We start from the raw sequence: 16,054 nt of genomic DNA on the forward strand, positions 1-16,054 counted from the left end.
CATCTTGGAGGATCGTCGCCCACACGACGTCCAAGGCGAGGCGAGGAATACGGCAAAAGATCTCGAGGTTATTAGCTTACAAAGAGAAGGTATAACTAGTAATTTTCTTCCGCATCATACTAGTTATTTTCTTTGTAAGAATTCTAAATACAAGAGGCAATTAGATCTAGTTTTTCGAAATAGTTTTTCGAGTTTGTGTTTTCTTCTTTTTCGAATTTGTGATTCGATTGTTTTTTTTTGTTAACCTAGAGTTATTTAAGGAAATAAATATTAGCTTTCCTTAAAAGGTTTTGCCTAGGCGGTGGTGGTTGCTCCCATATCCAAGAAGGTCATGTGCCTCGCCATGTAGTCCTGGAAGCCAATTTTGGAAATTAATATTTATGGAATTAATAACTTAGGTAGATTTGAATCAATAGTGTTAAGTTCCGCTTGCGATTCAAATCTAAACAATTAAGAACAGATAAGTTAAATTTGGAATCAATGATGTTAAGTTCCGTCTGCGATTCCTAATTTAACTTCTAAAGAACACAATAGGTTATTTAAGGAAATGTTCGACACTTGTACAAAAATTTTTGTACAGTGGAACCGGTACATTTTCCTAGGACTAACCAACACCGTGACCCTAGTGGTATAGGTAAGATCATCGACTCTAACTAAGTTGTTATATAGTTAAGCACACAGACCTATGTTAACTGAACTAGTGCAATAAACTAAGTTCTGCAAACTGTAATAATCAATAACATCTACAGATGGAATGCATGATCTCATGAAAAACTGTCTATCTAAATATCTAGACAACATAGACATATAGATAGTAGATGTAAACCTAATCCTAAGTTTCTCGGTAAGAAATCCAGGGTTTGTACTAGCGGTCAAAGGGCTAGCACCAGCACGTAATTGTTTCCTAATTAACTCATAACATCCTAAAGATAAGATACTAAACCAGACGGTGAGGCTGCACTTCAGGACGACCTTAATCTGCTGGTGACTTTGCAGGAAGAAGTGGTTGACACCGAGTCACATGAATCAGCTGTGGAGGCGGTCTTGCCATAGCAATCGTCACATTCAAGAGTCTCCACTGTTGGATGTGGATACCGCACTTGAGGGTGACAATTTTCTAAATGGTGCTGTGGTAACCGTGGATGGAGCAGCAGAAGACCTAAACTCTATCTCATGGTGGGTAAATTTTACCCTGCCTGTACAGGCACTGCCCCAATCTCTTACAATGAGATATTGAGATCCACTACTTAAGTGTGGGTTCCACCATCCCAATGTGAGAGGTTGGGATAGTGCCTGTACAGGCAGGATCGAATTAACCCTCATGGTGACACTGATTCTAGTTGCAAGATAACAAGCTTGAGCAGGTCGCATAGATTAGATGCCTTCGCAGAGTCTGTTGCCAATGAGGTTTTAAGTGTGCTAGGCATAGAACAGAGCCCTTGGGGATTGAGAACAGTGAACCAGAATCACCCAGGGAGAAGTTGTGGAAGCAATTTGAAAAAGAATCTTTGGCTTCAGGAGGATATTTCTTTGGTCCTGGTGATGGAATCGAACAATTCTCTCACTCTGGCAATTTCTATGATGATCTTGACCTTTCACTAATGGTCTATGAAGCAGAGAAACAGCTTCGGGAATAAATATGGCAGTGAACAATTTTAATTTCTCTCCCCCTAGAAACAGCGGTGCATTTGGTAGTCCTATTGACCTGCCAACCGAGGAGCCATTGGAGCTGCCACCACTTGGTGAGGGATTGAGTCCAATTGTTCAAACCAAAGATGGAGGCTTTTTGCTATCCATGACCACGAGTCCTTTTTCATTTCACAAATGCAGAGAATAAGGAAAAGTTGATAATGCAGGCTTCTAGCCCTGTGGTGCTTCCTGCTGAAATGGGTTCTGGGATCATGGGCATACTGCAGAGACTAGCCTCAGGGGGAATTGAAAAACTGTCGGGCAGGCAAGCAAACTAATGCCTTTGGAAGATATAACAGGGAAGAGGACGAAACGGAGGAGGCAAGCAAACTAGCACTTCATATTATGATTACGCATGATCTAAATTCCGGTCATGCATCTTTTGTATCACAGCACAAATAATTGAAATTAATTTTGGTGGATGATATTGATAACTCAATCCAAGAACTTTTTGGATGTTAATAAATTTATCATGAATGTGGGCCATTAAAGAGACTAACAAAATCACAGGTTGAACAGCATGGATCACTAGATAGATACAAAAACAAAAGAGTACAAACTGTTGGGGGCTGTTATGGGAATCAACGCATAAGGAAATGTTCAATAGAATGAAATTATAATGTATGTACATTCAGTAGCAAATCTTATTCTCGATAATTATCATTCCTTCTACTCTTGGTTCCACAAGTGAAGTCTGGTTTCTTCACCAAGTTGATTGTGAAATCAGGATTTGGTGCATGTAACTCTAAGATGACCTGCAGTTGGTGTCAAAATCCATGTTTATTCCTTGCAAATACATAAATAATTAGAAAGAGCATTGTTGGGTTGAGAACGCTTTCTTTGGCCAAAAAACCCATGCCTCATAAAGCAGTATGGATGTGTATTAGCACTAGGGCAAACATAGCATTAGCTATATATGAATGGGATAAAATTGTAAGGTTCATTCACCCTACAATTTCATTCTAATGTTTGGATGAACAATTTGAAGTGATATGATCTTTTCCAAAAAATATTTAATTCCACTAAATCCATTCCACCCTTTAGTAGGAGAAAGTTTCATTCCACCTCTATTAGCAAATTAACAATTTAAACTAAAATTGAAATAGAGTTAACTAGGATGGACAGGCCGATTAGGCCAAGCGAACAACTCAAATCAACCAAACTGAACGCATCAAGGGGGCAAGTGATCTGGTCGGGCCAAGAGGAACAGTTAGTTGACGCAAGTGTTAGAATGTATACTAAAAGCCTAGCTTTTGGTATAAAACATTTATCTAGAAATAAGAATCACATTGGTCAAATGTCTGCATTTGTGATAAATGTAGTTGTTCAATTAATTTATATTGTAGATAACATGGTGTGTGGTGTCACACACAGAAGATCATGTTATCAGTACCTTATAAATTATAAACAGTAGCTCACGACCAAAATGGAAAGGAACAAACCATTAGAAGGTCGTAGTGTAATTAGGTATCAATTTATCTTGACTGTATAATTACACTAGTACACTTAGAGTGTATTGAGTAGGACCATTTGAGGTCGTTTCTTTTATACTGATTTTATAAAGAAACAAAGACCTCGGTTATTATGGAAGTGTGTGCTCTTAATCCTAATATAATAACAAGCACATATATTTGATATTTATTTCTTTAATTTATCAATGGGTGAAATTTAGTTCGATGAATCAATAAGCCCGATAAGTTGGGAAATGGTATCACTTATAGTGTGTGTTGTTGATTATAGAAGGAAGCGTGTCCTAGAGATACTAGGTTGATAATGTCCTCGAGAGGAGCTCATAAGGATTGTCATGTTAAACCCTGCAGGTGGACCTAGTCAGACATGATGATAAGGTTGAGTGGTACTATTCTTAGACTAAGATATTAATTAAATGAGTTGTCGATAACTCACTTAATTAGTGGACATTCGATATCTTAAACACGGAGACTAACACACTCGTGATAAGAAGGAGCCCAAAATGTAATTTGGGATTGGTGCGATAGTTCAATAATAGTTCTTCAGTGGAATGAATTATTATTGATAAAATTAAGTTGTGTGTTCGAGCACGGGATGCTTAATTTTATCGGAGACAAAACCAATTCCTCCTCTCGGTCCCTATCGTAGCCTCTTAATTATAAGTCTTATACCCACTTATACCCACCTTCTTACCCGTCCTATAGGCTAAGCTAGCTTGGAGACCAAGCTAGGCCGGCCCTTGGTTCATGGGTGAATTCATGTGGTCGTCCTATTAAAATAAAAATGAATTTTAATTTTAAAATTTTCTTATGTGGATAATATAATTTAAAATAGAGTTTAAAAATTTAAATCCTTCCTTTTATAAGATTCTACAAAGATTAAGAGAAGAGTTAAAATCTCTTTCCTTATTTGTAGATTAAAAGGTTAATTTTAATTTTGGTAAAAACTTTCCTTTTAATTATATTCATGATTTAAAGAAAGTTTAAAATTAAAAATTCTCTTTTATTAGTTTCTATAAAAGATTAAGAAAAGATTTAATATCTTTCCTTATTTGTAGATTGAAAGGAGATTTTAATTTTTAGAGATAACTTTCCTTTTGGAAATTATCCACATGTTTAAAAGAAAGATTTTAATTTATAAAATTTCTTTTATTAACCAATCATGAAGGATTAAAATTATTGGAGAAATTTTATAAATTTCTAGAAATAAATTAGGAAGTTTTAATTTTGTTTTAATTAAAACTCTCCTTGTTTGGGAGAGTGGACGGCCATTATAATTTGAAAAGAAAAATTATTTTAATTAAATAAATTTTCCTTTTCGATGGCAAGAATTAAGGAAGTTTTATTAAATTTTCCTTATTTGCACAAGACCAAGGATTATAAAAGAGGGGTAGAGGAGGCTTAAGGCTAACGACTCTATTCTATTTTCCTCTCTTTTCTCCTTGGGTGTGGCCCTTTCTTTCCTCTCCTCTCCTTTGTGTGGCCGAAACCTTCTCGTGGTGGAGATAGCTTTGGTGGCGGATCTAAGAAGGAGAAGAAGGAGAGAAAAGAAACCTCTTTTCTAGCATCCCTTGGAGCGTGGTGGTGGTGGCCGAACCTCTTCGTCCTAGGAGAAGTTTTGATGGGCGAAACTTGTAAGGAAGAAGAAGGTGCTTGGTGGTTCTCATCTCGGAAGATCGTTGCCCACATAACGTCCGAGGTTAGAAGAGGAATACGGTAGAAGATCAAGAGGTCTTTCTAAAAGGTATAACTAGTAATTTTTGTTTCCGCATCATACTAGTTATTTTTGGAAATAATACTAAATACAAGAGGCATACGATTCTAGAGTTTCGAATTTGTTTTCGATATAGTGTTCTTTTAGTTTTCTTTCCTTGGTGATTTGATTGTTCTTTTCGGTTAACCTAAAGTTATTTTAGGAAATTAAATATTAGCTTTCCATAAAAGGTTTTGTCTAGTCGGTGGTGGTTGCTCCCGTATCCAAGAAGGTCATGTGCCTCGTCATGACTGGGAAACGATTATGGAAATTAATATTTAATGGAATTAATAACTTAAGGTGATTTGGTCGAACGTGTTAAGTTCCGCAGAGACCAAGTCAAAACCTAAAAGAACGAATAGATTAAGTTTTGGATCAAGCGTGTTAAGTTCCGAGCGATCCAAAATTTAATTTAAAAGAACACGTGGTAACTAGGAAAGGTTCGGACCTTTGTACAAAATTTTTATGCAGTGGAACCTCTAGGTTTTCAGAGTAGCACCAACAATTGGTATCGAGCTAGGGTTTTGCCTCGTGTATTTGGTATTAGGTTAATTATGCACGTATACATAATTTAGGCGGGTTAATAGTAGGATGTGTTAACTTTGTGGATGCAGGATCCAACTATTATGGCTTTTAATTATTATGTGTGTGATTGGACCCTTGGACATGTCGAGGGCATTTATATGTGTGTGCATGATTGTATTAAAATACAGTAGTTAGTTTTATTAGGATTTTATTTTTGATCTAGATATATGTACATTCCTTTTATGGAATATAGAATCAAAATGTAAAATTCTATTTATGTCATGGATCGAATCTTGCAAAGCGTGGAACTTTCTAAGGACCGAGGCACGTGGAACTAGGAGGCAAGATGGAGGCGGCAGTGAACCCGATGGCGGTGGCGAATATGGCGTGACTTGGGATGACAACCTGAGGAGACTAGAGATAAAAGCCATAATAGTTGAAAATTAGATTTTCTATTTATTGCTTTTATATTGTCTTGTGTGTGCATGTTAGTTTACAAGTTTAGTAGGCTAGCGTAGTTAAAAATTCCTCGTTTATAAATAACTAAGTGGGAGAGGATTTTTAAGTAAATCCCGTGGTCTCCATTATTGGTTTGTAAGTGATGCAAACAAGCTTGGCGTTGGCTCGAGTGCCTTCCTCCATAGCGGATGAGCTTGTTTGCAAATCACTAGAATCAGACTTCCATTTTGGATGACTATAGGAAGTTAATTAGGCGTGTGATCTTCTCCAACGGAAGGGCATAATCTTATTAATGGACTTAGTGTCAGTAATGATATACACTTAGACACATCTAATAATATCCTCCCCATCGTCACTGCTATTATTTGTGTGACCGAATGAAACCAACTATTAATTTGTCGTAAAACTAGGTTTACAAGATAATAAAATTAAAGGGTTAAAACCCTCTTATGAATGATTGATTTTGTATACGTCCACACTAACGTGGCATACAAAATTAACGGTGTTTGAGATAATTTTATTTGTCATAAAGTTACGTTGACAAGATAGTTAATGGGTAAAACCCTCCTCTTACAAAAGTTGATTTTGTATACGTCCACACTAACGTGGCATGCAAAATTCACGGTGTTTTGAGGTGTTGGTAAATTTAAATAGTATTGTTAGAGGAATCAATATTATTTTAAATTTAGAGTCTTGACCAAATATTTGATTAAAGATAGACCAACTATTAATTTTATTCGTCATAAAGTAAGGTTGACGAGATAATAAAATTAAATGATAAAATTTCCTCTTTAAATTTGTATACGTTCACACTAACGTGACATACAAAATTCATGGGGATTTTTAAGGAGTTGGTCTTAACCAAATATTTTTGTGATTCTTAGGATGATGGTTAATCCCTAGCTGATATACTTTAGGATAGACTTAGTGGTCCCAATTATAATTGATTGGAAATAGGATTTGGACATTAAGGTAGACTGTCCTCTTAGAACTAAGAACAATATATGTGTATTTTATTTATTAGTTGATACATGTTTAGTGGAGTTATCTACCGGTACCTGGTGTGTAGATATGGGAGCCACTGATCATGTCTGCAATTCATTGCAGGGTTCCAGGAAACCCGACAACTAAATGAAAATAAAAAACACCGTCCACATGGGCACTACTGCAAAAGAAGCAGCTGTTGCAGTGGGAGAGGTTTATTCTCTAATAGGAATAAAATTTGGATTATTAGGAATTGTCTTTACATACTAAGTTTAGAAAGAACCTGATTTCAGTTTCTAAACTATTATAGAATAGATATTGTGTCTATTTTGATAACAAAGTTGTTATCAAGAAAAATAGGCAAGTTATCTATTCTGGTATGTTGGTTGACAATTTATAATCCAATAACTCCCACGATGCAACAAATGGAAATTAATAACACATCTTCTAACTTAAGAGAAAGCAACCTTCGAAAATGAATCAATTATATCTTTGACATCTAAAGCTAGGTTATATTAACTTAAGTAGGATTCATTGGTAGCTGATGAACTTTTGGGTTCATTAGTAGTGGAAATCTTTTCAACCTGCGAGTCTTACTTGGAAGGAAAATAACCAAGGAGCTTTTAAGTCTATGGGGTATGGAGCCAAAGATATATAGGAATTGGTTCATTCTGATTTGTGTGATCCTATGACTATCCAGACAAAAGGTATTTTCAAATATCTCATCTATAGACAATTATTTGAGATACGGATAAATTTACTTAATGTACCACAAGACTAAGTACTTTGATTAGTTCAAAGAGTACTAGGCTGATGTGGAGAAACGACAAAGTAAAAAGACACTATGGTGAGATCATAGTGGCAAGTACCTCTTGGGAGAATTTAGGAGTCACTTATCAGAAGTAGGGATTAAATCCAAACTAACTACACCTGGTACACCTCTACAGAATGGTGTAGTAGAAAGAAGGTATAGGACTCTTATGGAAATAAGTAGATTGATGATGAGTTATTTTACCAAATTCATTTTAAGGATATACTCTGAAAACGAAAGTGAACATAGTACCTTCCAAGTTAGAACTCTCTATTCATATAGAATTGCTGAATAGGTGAAAACCTATTTTGAAGCATATTCGGATTCAGGAAATCCAGCACATATGTTATAGAGAGACAATGATAAGTTGGATAGGAGTTCACTTGTTTGTAAGTTATCCTAGAAAAACAAAAGTAGGTTAATAGTCTTAAAAATCAGAAGGTCATTATTAGCATCAATGATCGATTTTTAGAAAAGGACTATGTAATAAATCACGTGCCCATAAGAAAATTTGTTCTTAAGGAAATAATAAAAGACATGTCTAATCTAGTACCAATTGTACAAGATGAGATACCACAAGGAAACTGCAACACGTATCACAAATGATACACAATTGCAGAAAGTGTCTTATCGTAGTGAGAGGGTTGTTAGGCAACCTAAAAAGATTCATGTTTTGGGAGAGTTTTTGGACTCGATCCCTGGAGAACATGCACCTGATCTCCGGACATATGACGAAGCACTCCAAGATAAAGATGCAATATCTTGGCAAAGAGTAATGAATAACATAATTAGAATATATGCATTCTAATAAAATCTGGAAGCTTGTAGAACCACCAAATGGTGTAAAAACCTTTGGGTATAAAAAGGTCTATAATAGGAAAAGAGGGATAGACAGGAAGGTAGAAACTTTCAAAGCAAGGCTAGATGAAAAAGGAAATTTTTTCACTGGTAGCCATGCTTAAGTCTATCCGGATTCTTTTATCTATTTGGTAAGTGGATGTCAAGACAGCATTCCTTAATGGAAGTCTTGAAGAAAGCATCCATATAAAGCAACCAGAAGGGTTCATTGCAAAGGGCTAAGAGCATCTTGTGTGCAAGCTCAATCGATCTTGACGTAAAGCTTCAAGGTCTTGGAACATCCAGTTTATCAAAGTAATCCAGACCTTTGGATTCATTTAGTAATTGGATAAGTCTTGTGTATACAAAAGGTGTGATGGAAGCGTGGTGGTATTTCTTGTACTATACGTAGATAACATTTTTGGTAGTTGGAAACAATATCAAAATGTTATCAGAAGTAAGGGTATGGTTGTCCAAACAATTCGATATAAAGGACTTGGGAGAATGTATATATTCTTGAGATCAAAGTAATAAGGGATCGCAAGAAAAGAATATTTTACTTATCCCAAGCTTCATATATTGGAAAAATCCTTACTCGTTTTAAGCATACAAAACTCCAAGAAAGGTTTCTTACCTTTTCAGGATGGAGTAACTTTATCTAAAGATATGTCTCTGTAGACATCAAAGGAGATAAAGGAAATAAAGGCAGTTCTTTATGTTACGGCTGTTGGAAGCCTAATGTATGTTATGCACGAGATCAGAAATCTGTTTTGCCAAGAGCATAGTTAGCAGATATCAAAGAAACCCTGGACAAGGATAGTGGACTACAGTAAAGCATATATTGTAGTACCTTAGAGGCACTAGAGATTATATGCTAGCTTACAAGGCAGTTAATTTAGTCCTTGTGGGTTGCATGGATTTTGACTTCCAATCGGATAGAGACAATAATAAGTCGACCTCGGGGTTTTGTGTTTACTTTAGGAGGAAAAGTCATAACTATGGAAGAGTGATAAGCATAGGTGTTTTTCTGGACTCCACCATAGAAGCTGAGTATATGGCAAGCCTCTAAGGTAGCCATAAAAGCTGAATGACTCAATAACCTCAAGATAGACTTAGATATGATTTCTGGTTTGTCCAAAGATAATTACAATTTATTGTAATAATATTGGTGCAGTAGCAAACTCGAAGAAACCATAAGTCTATAAGAACGTAAGTACCACCCAATACGAGAAATTGTATAACGAGGAGAAGTTGTTGCCGCCTAGATTGCATCAGATGATAACCTAAGGTCCTTAAGGCAAGAGCTTTTTGAAAGGCATGGGAATCAGATGTATGGCAGCAAATATGGCAGCTTAGTCTTTTAGTATAAGTGGGAGATTGTTAGAATGTATACTAAAAGCCTAGCTTTTGGTATAAAACATTTATCTAGAAATAAGAATCACATTGGTCAAATGTCTGCATTTGTGATAAATGTAGTTGTTCGATTAATTTATATTGTAGATAACGTGGTGTGTGGTGTCACGTAAGATCGTGTTATCGATCCTTATAAATTATAAGCGATGCTCACGACCAAATGGAAAGACAAACCATTAGAAGGTCGTAGTGTAATTAGGTATCGGTTTATCTTGTTGTATAATTACACTAGTACACTTAGAGTGTATTGAGTAGGACCGTTTGAGGTCGTTTCTTTTATCTGATTTTAAAAGAACAAGACCTAGGTTATTATGGAAGTGTGTGCTCTTAATCTAATATAATAACAAGCACGTATATTTGATATTTATTTCTTTAATTTATCGATGGGTGAGATTTAGTTCGATGAATCGATAAGCAGATAAGTTGGGAAATGGTATCACTTATAGTGTGTGTTGTTGATTATAGAAGGAAGCGTGTCCTAGAGATACTAGGTTGATAATGTCCTCGAGAGGAGCTCATAAGGATTGTGTTAAACCCCGCAGGTGGACCTAGTCCGACGTGATGATAAGGTTGAGTGGTACTTATTCTTGGACTAAGATATTAATTAAATGAGTTGTCGATAACTCACTTAATTAGTGGGCATTCGATATCTTAAACACGGGAGACTAACACACTCGTGATAAGAAGGAGCCCAAATGTAATTTGGGATTGGTGCGATAGTTCAATAATAGTTCTTCAGTGGAATGAATTATTATTGATAAAATTAAGTTGTGTGTTAAGGCGAGCACGGATGCTTAATTTTATCGGAGACCAAACCAATTCCTCCTCTCGGTCCCTATCGTAGTCTCTTAATTATAAGTCTTATACCCACTATACCCACCTTCTTACCCATCTATAGGCCAAGCTAGCTTGGAGACCAAGCTAGGGCCGGCCATGGATATGTTCATGGGTGAATTCATGTGGTCGTCCCTATTAAAATAAAAATGAATTTTAATTTTAAAATTTTTCTTATGTGGATAATATAATTTAAAATAGAGTTTAAAAATTTAAATCCTTCCTTTTATAAGATTCTACAAAAGATTAAGAGAAGAGTTAAAATCTCTTTCCTTATTTGTAGATTAAAAGGTTGATTTTAATTTTGGTAAAAACTTTCCTTTTAATTATATTCATGATTTAAAAGAAAGTTTAAAAATTAAAAACTCTCTTTTATTAGTTTCTACAAAAGATTAAGATTTAATATCTTTCCTTATTTGTAGATTGAAAGGAGATTTTAATTTTTAGAGATAACTTTCCTTTTTGGAAATTATCCACATGTTTAAAAGAAAGATTTTAATTTATAAAATTTCTTTTTATTAACCAATCATGAAGGGATTAAAATTATTGGAGAAATTTTTATAAATTTCTAGAAACAAATTAGGAAGTTTTAATTTTTGTTTTAATTAAAACTCTCCTTGTTTTGGGGAGAAGAGTGGCCGGCCATTATAATTTGAAAAGAGAAAATTATTTTAATTAAATAAATTTTCCTTTTCAATGGCAAAAGAATTAAGGAAGTTTTTATTAAATTTTCCTTATTTGCCAAGACCAAGGATTATAAAAGAGGGGTAGAGGAGGCTTGAGGCTAACGACTCTATTCTATTTTTCCTCTCTTTTCTCCTTGGGTGTGGCCCTTTCTTTCCTCTCCTCTCCTTTGTGTGGCGAAACCTTCTCGTGGTGGAGATAGCTTTGGTGGCGGATCTAAGAAGGAGAAGAAGGAGAAAAAGCCTCTTTTCTAGCATCCCTTGGAGCGTGGTGGTGGTGGCGAACCTCTTCATCCTAGGAGAAGTTTTGATGGCCGAAACTTGTAAGGAAGAAGAAGGTGCTTGGTGGTTCTCATCTCGGAAGATCGTTGCCCACACAACGTCCGAGGTTAGAAGAGGAATACGGTAGAAGATCAAGAGGTCTTTCTAAAAAGTATAACTAGTAATTTTTGTTTCCGCATCATACTAGTTATTTTTGGAAATAATACTAAATACAAGAGGCATACGATTCTAGAGTTTCGAATTTGTTTTCGATATAGTATTCTTTTGTTTTTCTTTCCCTTGTGATTTGATTGTTCTTTTCGGTTAACCTAAAGTTATTTTAGGAAATTAAATATTAGCTTTCCATAAAAGGTTTTGTCTAGTCGGTGGTGGTTGCTCCCATATCCAAGAAGGTCATGTGCCTCGCCACGTCAGTACTGGGAACCAATTATGGAAATTAATATTTAATGAAATTAATAACTTAAGGTGATTTGGGTCGAACGTGTTATGTTCCGCAGGAGACCCAAGTCAAAACCTAAAAGAACGAATAGATTAAGTTTTGGATCAAACGTGTTAAGTTCCGCAGGCGATCCAAAATTTAATTTAAAAGAACACATGGTAGCTAGGAAAAGGTTCAGACCTTTGTACAAAATTTTTGTACAGTGGAACCTCTAGATTTTCCGAGTAGCAACCAACAACAAGTCATTCGGGTTGGTCAAGCTTAGCTCTAGTGGATAAAAAACTAGCCATGTGATTAATTGGACCCGGCAGGCAGACCAAGCAGATAATCAGGCTAGTCAGGCTTAGTGGACCATTTGTCTTGGTTAAACATTGACAAGCTAGGTGGATAGGCTAGTCAAATCAATCGAACTAATAAAGGTAAAATAGAGTATGTGAATCCAATGTGCTACAGGTGTTGACTAAACCAACCAAATTGAATTGTGTAGATCGACCAAATTAAGTGTCTTGAACTAATGAGATAGATTTGTCACTCCAAAATCAATAAGATGAGTCAGTAAAATTGATTGAAAATTAAATGAATAAAAATGTCAAAAATAAATTCCATTAGTTATATCATTATATTATAGCTAAATAAAGAAAGGAATAGGTCATTCTAATTTAAGTTCTATTCCATTTCATTTAGAATCTCATTCTGATTTCATTTTATTCCATTCTTGCATACCAAATACAATCTAGAAGTTAACAGCTAAATTAGTAAGAAGCTTTAGGCCATTAAAATGATTGAAATCAACTCTGCTTTCATTACTTAGTATAACCAACAATATGTATGGCCCTTGGTCAGGACTACCTTCTACTGCAACATAAGAATGCCCTCTTAAATAAAGTAATAGTAAACTAGGACTAAAGAAAGCATAATTCGCTATCCTCTAGCTTGGTATGATTCACCCTATGAAAAGTAAATGTGAAGCTTCTATGCTATTCACGAAACAGTTGTATCATTTGAGAAAGAATTAATTGTATAAGATTCATTTTAACACAATTTTTTTTCAATTGTTATCATTATTTATCCATCTTGTAATTAGCCAAAATTTACTACTTGCTAGGAAAAGAAAGATGGAACACTATGAATTGTTATATATTTCATCAATTTACAATATGAATAATTTTATATAAGCTTCATTATATTAGAATGGGGGAAAATATTTACTATAATACTCGTTGCTAAAAGTTAACAAATCTAAAATAATTATGAATGAAAAAAGTAGTTCTAAAATATTAAAATTAAATTGTAGGGTTATCCAATGATTCAATCTTATGATCCAAATCTATAAACTTCTTTAGGCTCCTAGGGAGGATCTTGATCCTAACAACTTTACGTCCATGTGAAGGAGAGATGAATTTAAAGTAGTAATTGGTCTCCCTACCTCCTCATCCCATCTTTCTCTGCACTCATTCTTAAATAGAGGAGGCAAGTGGGTTGTGTTTACTCCGATCCATACCCAACCCAACATGAACTCATACTTGGCATGGCTTGTTGGCAAGCACAGGTTATGTGCCCATGCAGTCTAATCCAATACTGCACATTCCAGCTATGGTTATAAGTTTACAAATACTTTTACTTGAACGTTTATGTATTTTAGAAGCTTGAGGCAATTGCGGAATTGTTCATTTTGGTACAAAAATTGGTGCAAGCGCATATAATAAATCCAATTGTGAATAGAAGTGGAGCACGTACCACAATATTTTCTCCTTCTCGAAGTAATGGTGCAGGAACATAAAGGGTGCATTGCGGTCCAAGTGACTGCATTTATATTGTCAAATTGAATGTTGTATGAGAAAGAAATTATAATATATTATTTCAGAAAAAGAACAAAGGAGTGAGCAGTCTCAGGCTCAGCATCATACAGGCCAGAATCTTCCAATATTAAAGTCATTCACAAAAGCAATTCCCTTGTTCCAACCACGGAAAGAAATAAATGTATCTTTGATTTGTTTTGCTGAATTGATGGTGACATGGCCTTCATAAATTCCAGGTCCAGTGGAAATGTTCTCTGTGCAGCAAAATAAACATCTCACTATCAGCTAGCCTATGCAGTTAAAATAACAATAATCCCAAATGAGAAAAGCAAAATGTTTCAAGAGAAATAAATAGTAGCCAGGAATAAACACACTTAATGTTGCAATAGTATAACAGCTACGTTAGGTACATGATAGAAAAGTGTTTATATTCTCAGAATTGTCATGACTCTGGATTTCCTTGATGAATAATCAAGGAACATAAAGTTCACTTAGAATAATAGATTATGAGAAGCAAATAATACTAAATGAATTCTATTTTATTTTTTAAATCAGGAACAAGCTTGCAGACAAAGGAAATATCAAATCTCATCACCCCTTGCCATTTCTTACAGATTTTTTTCCTTTTCTAGGTTTTAGATACCTTCTAGAAAATTTTCATTATTTGAAATTTCTTGCTTTCTGAAGTTGTCAAGAAGTTTATAATAGTGTACATATTAAGCATATAATATCAATTGATAAAAATTTCATTGTTGTAAAACTTTTGTTAGAAAAAATGGATTTACCTTAGCTCACATTTTTATTTGCTAATATCATCCAACTCCAAATACCAATTACCAACACAGTTTGACAATGACAAGGCTGTTATTTGCAAATTGTTGCCGTATATGGAGAAGCACAACTAAATGTGAGTTTTAATCTAATTATAATCAATATTCTTATTCACTACCATACTTTCACCACTGGTACTACTGCGGTTGATTTTGTTGTCTTATACCACAGAAAAAGGGGGTTATTTGTCAGTATTCATCCTTCTCTAATACCATCGTCTCCATTACTAATGATTCATATCCCTAGTAAAGGACAAGCTTCTTTACATATTTCTTTATTATTCTTGGACAAGGTTCATTATGTTCTACAATTTCTTATAAACTTATTATCTAATAGCACTTTTATAAAAACTACTAATTTCTATGAAAACTTTTATTCAACTCAAAAAATATTTCAAGATATGCAAACAAATGCCATGATTGATGTCGTTTATTCCATAGGGTAGCAAAGAAGAGCTTTGATTTCAAGGACTCTACCAAGGTTTAAAATTTTTAGTTTAATTTATGACCGGAATAATACAATTTCAATACAGTATCATATCGTACTAAGAAGATTTCGGTACTTTTTAAAATATAAAATATATTTTTTTTCTATTTTTCTTAACAATCCGTCTCCTACATCTTTAAAGAGGTACTTTAGTCTATGTTCACAAAAGGGGGAAAAAATTATCGGGAAGAGGAAGAGGAAGAGGAGGGAAAGGAATTAAGTGAAAAAAAATAAAAAAAAAAAAGGGGGAACAAAAAGAAAGGAAAGAAAAAAATGATAGAAAAAAAAAAATCGGCACTACCAATCAACCTCATGGCCAACATCGAGGCAGCCTTGTGACCTCGTAGAGGCCTCCACGAGGCCATTGCGCCGCCACTCGACATCTGATTCCATAAACTCTACTCAACTTATTTGCACGAAAATCTAATAGAGATGAGGTTCTAATCCCTCTCCATGAAGTGGCTTTTCCTAAAAATGGCATCCACCCTAAACAAGGTGGACCACAGAATCCCTTCCTCGACATTCTAAAAACTATACTTTTAATCTATAACAAATGGCGAATGACAAACATGTAACTTAGAGGCGAGGGAAGTTATAATGTCTAAGTTGAGAGTGCAAGCGCAACAACGACAACGATAGACATGATAGGGAGCTCATTGGGCACAACAGCGAATGCAGCAAGCGCAACTAGCAACGGACATCACAATTGATGAGCCATGAGGATTGATGAGCAAAACAAAAGAACGCAACCCTGGGCGTG

At 35.0% G+C, this 16,054-nt stretch overlaps 1 protein-coding gene across 2 annotated transcripts in view; it reads right to left on the reverse strand.

Moving 5' to 3' along the window:
• Positions 1-2,182: 2,182 nt before the first annotated feature.
• The window catches only part of LOC121970545 (beta-galactosidase 8-like), a 62,676-nt gene continuing 48,804 nt past the window's right edge, over positions 2,183-16,054 (reverse strand). For both annotated transcript variants that reach the window (XM_042521328.1, XM_042521337.1), the window contains 3 exons: positions 14,086-14,231; positions 13,916-13,981; positions 2,183-2,444 (listed from right to left, as the gene is read on the reverse strand). In XM_042521328.1, coding sequence (XP_042377262.1) covers positions 2,334-2,444; positions 13,916-13,981; positions 14,086-14,231 — 323 coding nt within the window. In that variant the 3' untranslated portion in view covers positions 2,183-2,333. The remainder of the gene's footprint in view (positions 2,445-13,915; positions 13,982-14,085; positions 14,232-16,054) is intronic.

The sequence above is a fragment of the Zingiber officinale genome, chromosome 1B (assembly GCF_018446385.1).
Source record: "Zingiber officinale cultivar Zhangliang chromosome 1B, Zo_v1.1, whole genome shotgun sequence".
Taxonomy (NCBI): Eukaryota; Viridiplantae; Streptophyta; class Magnoliopsida; order Zingiberales; family Zingiberaceae; genus Zingiber; species Zingiber officinale.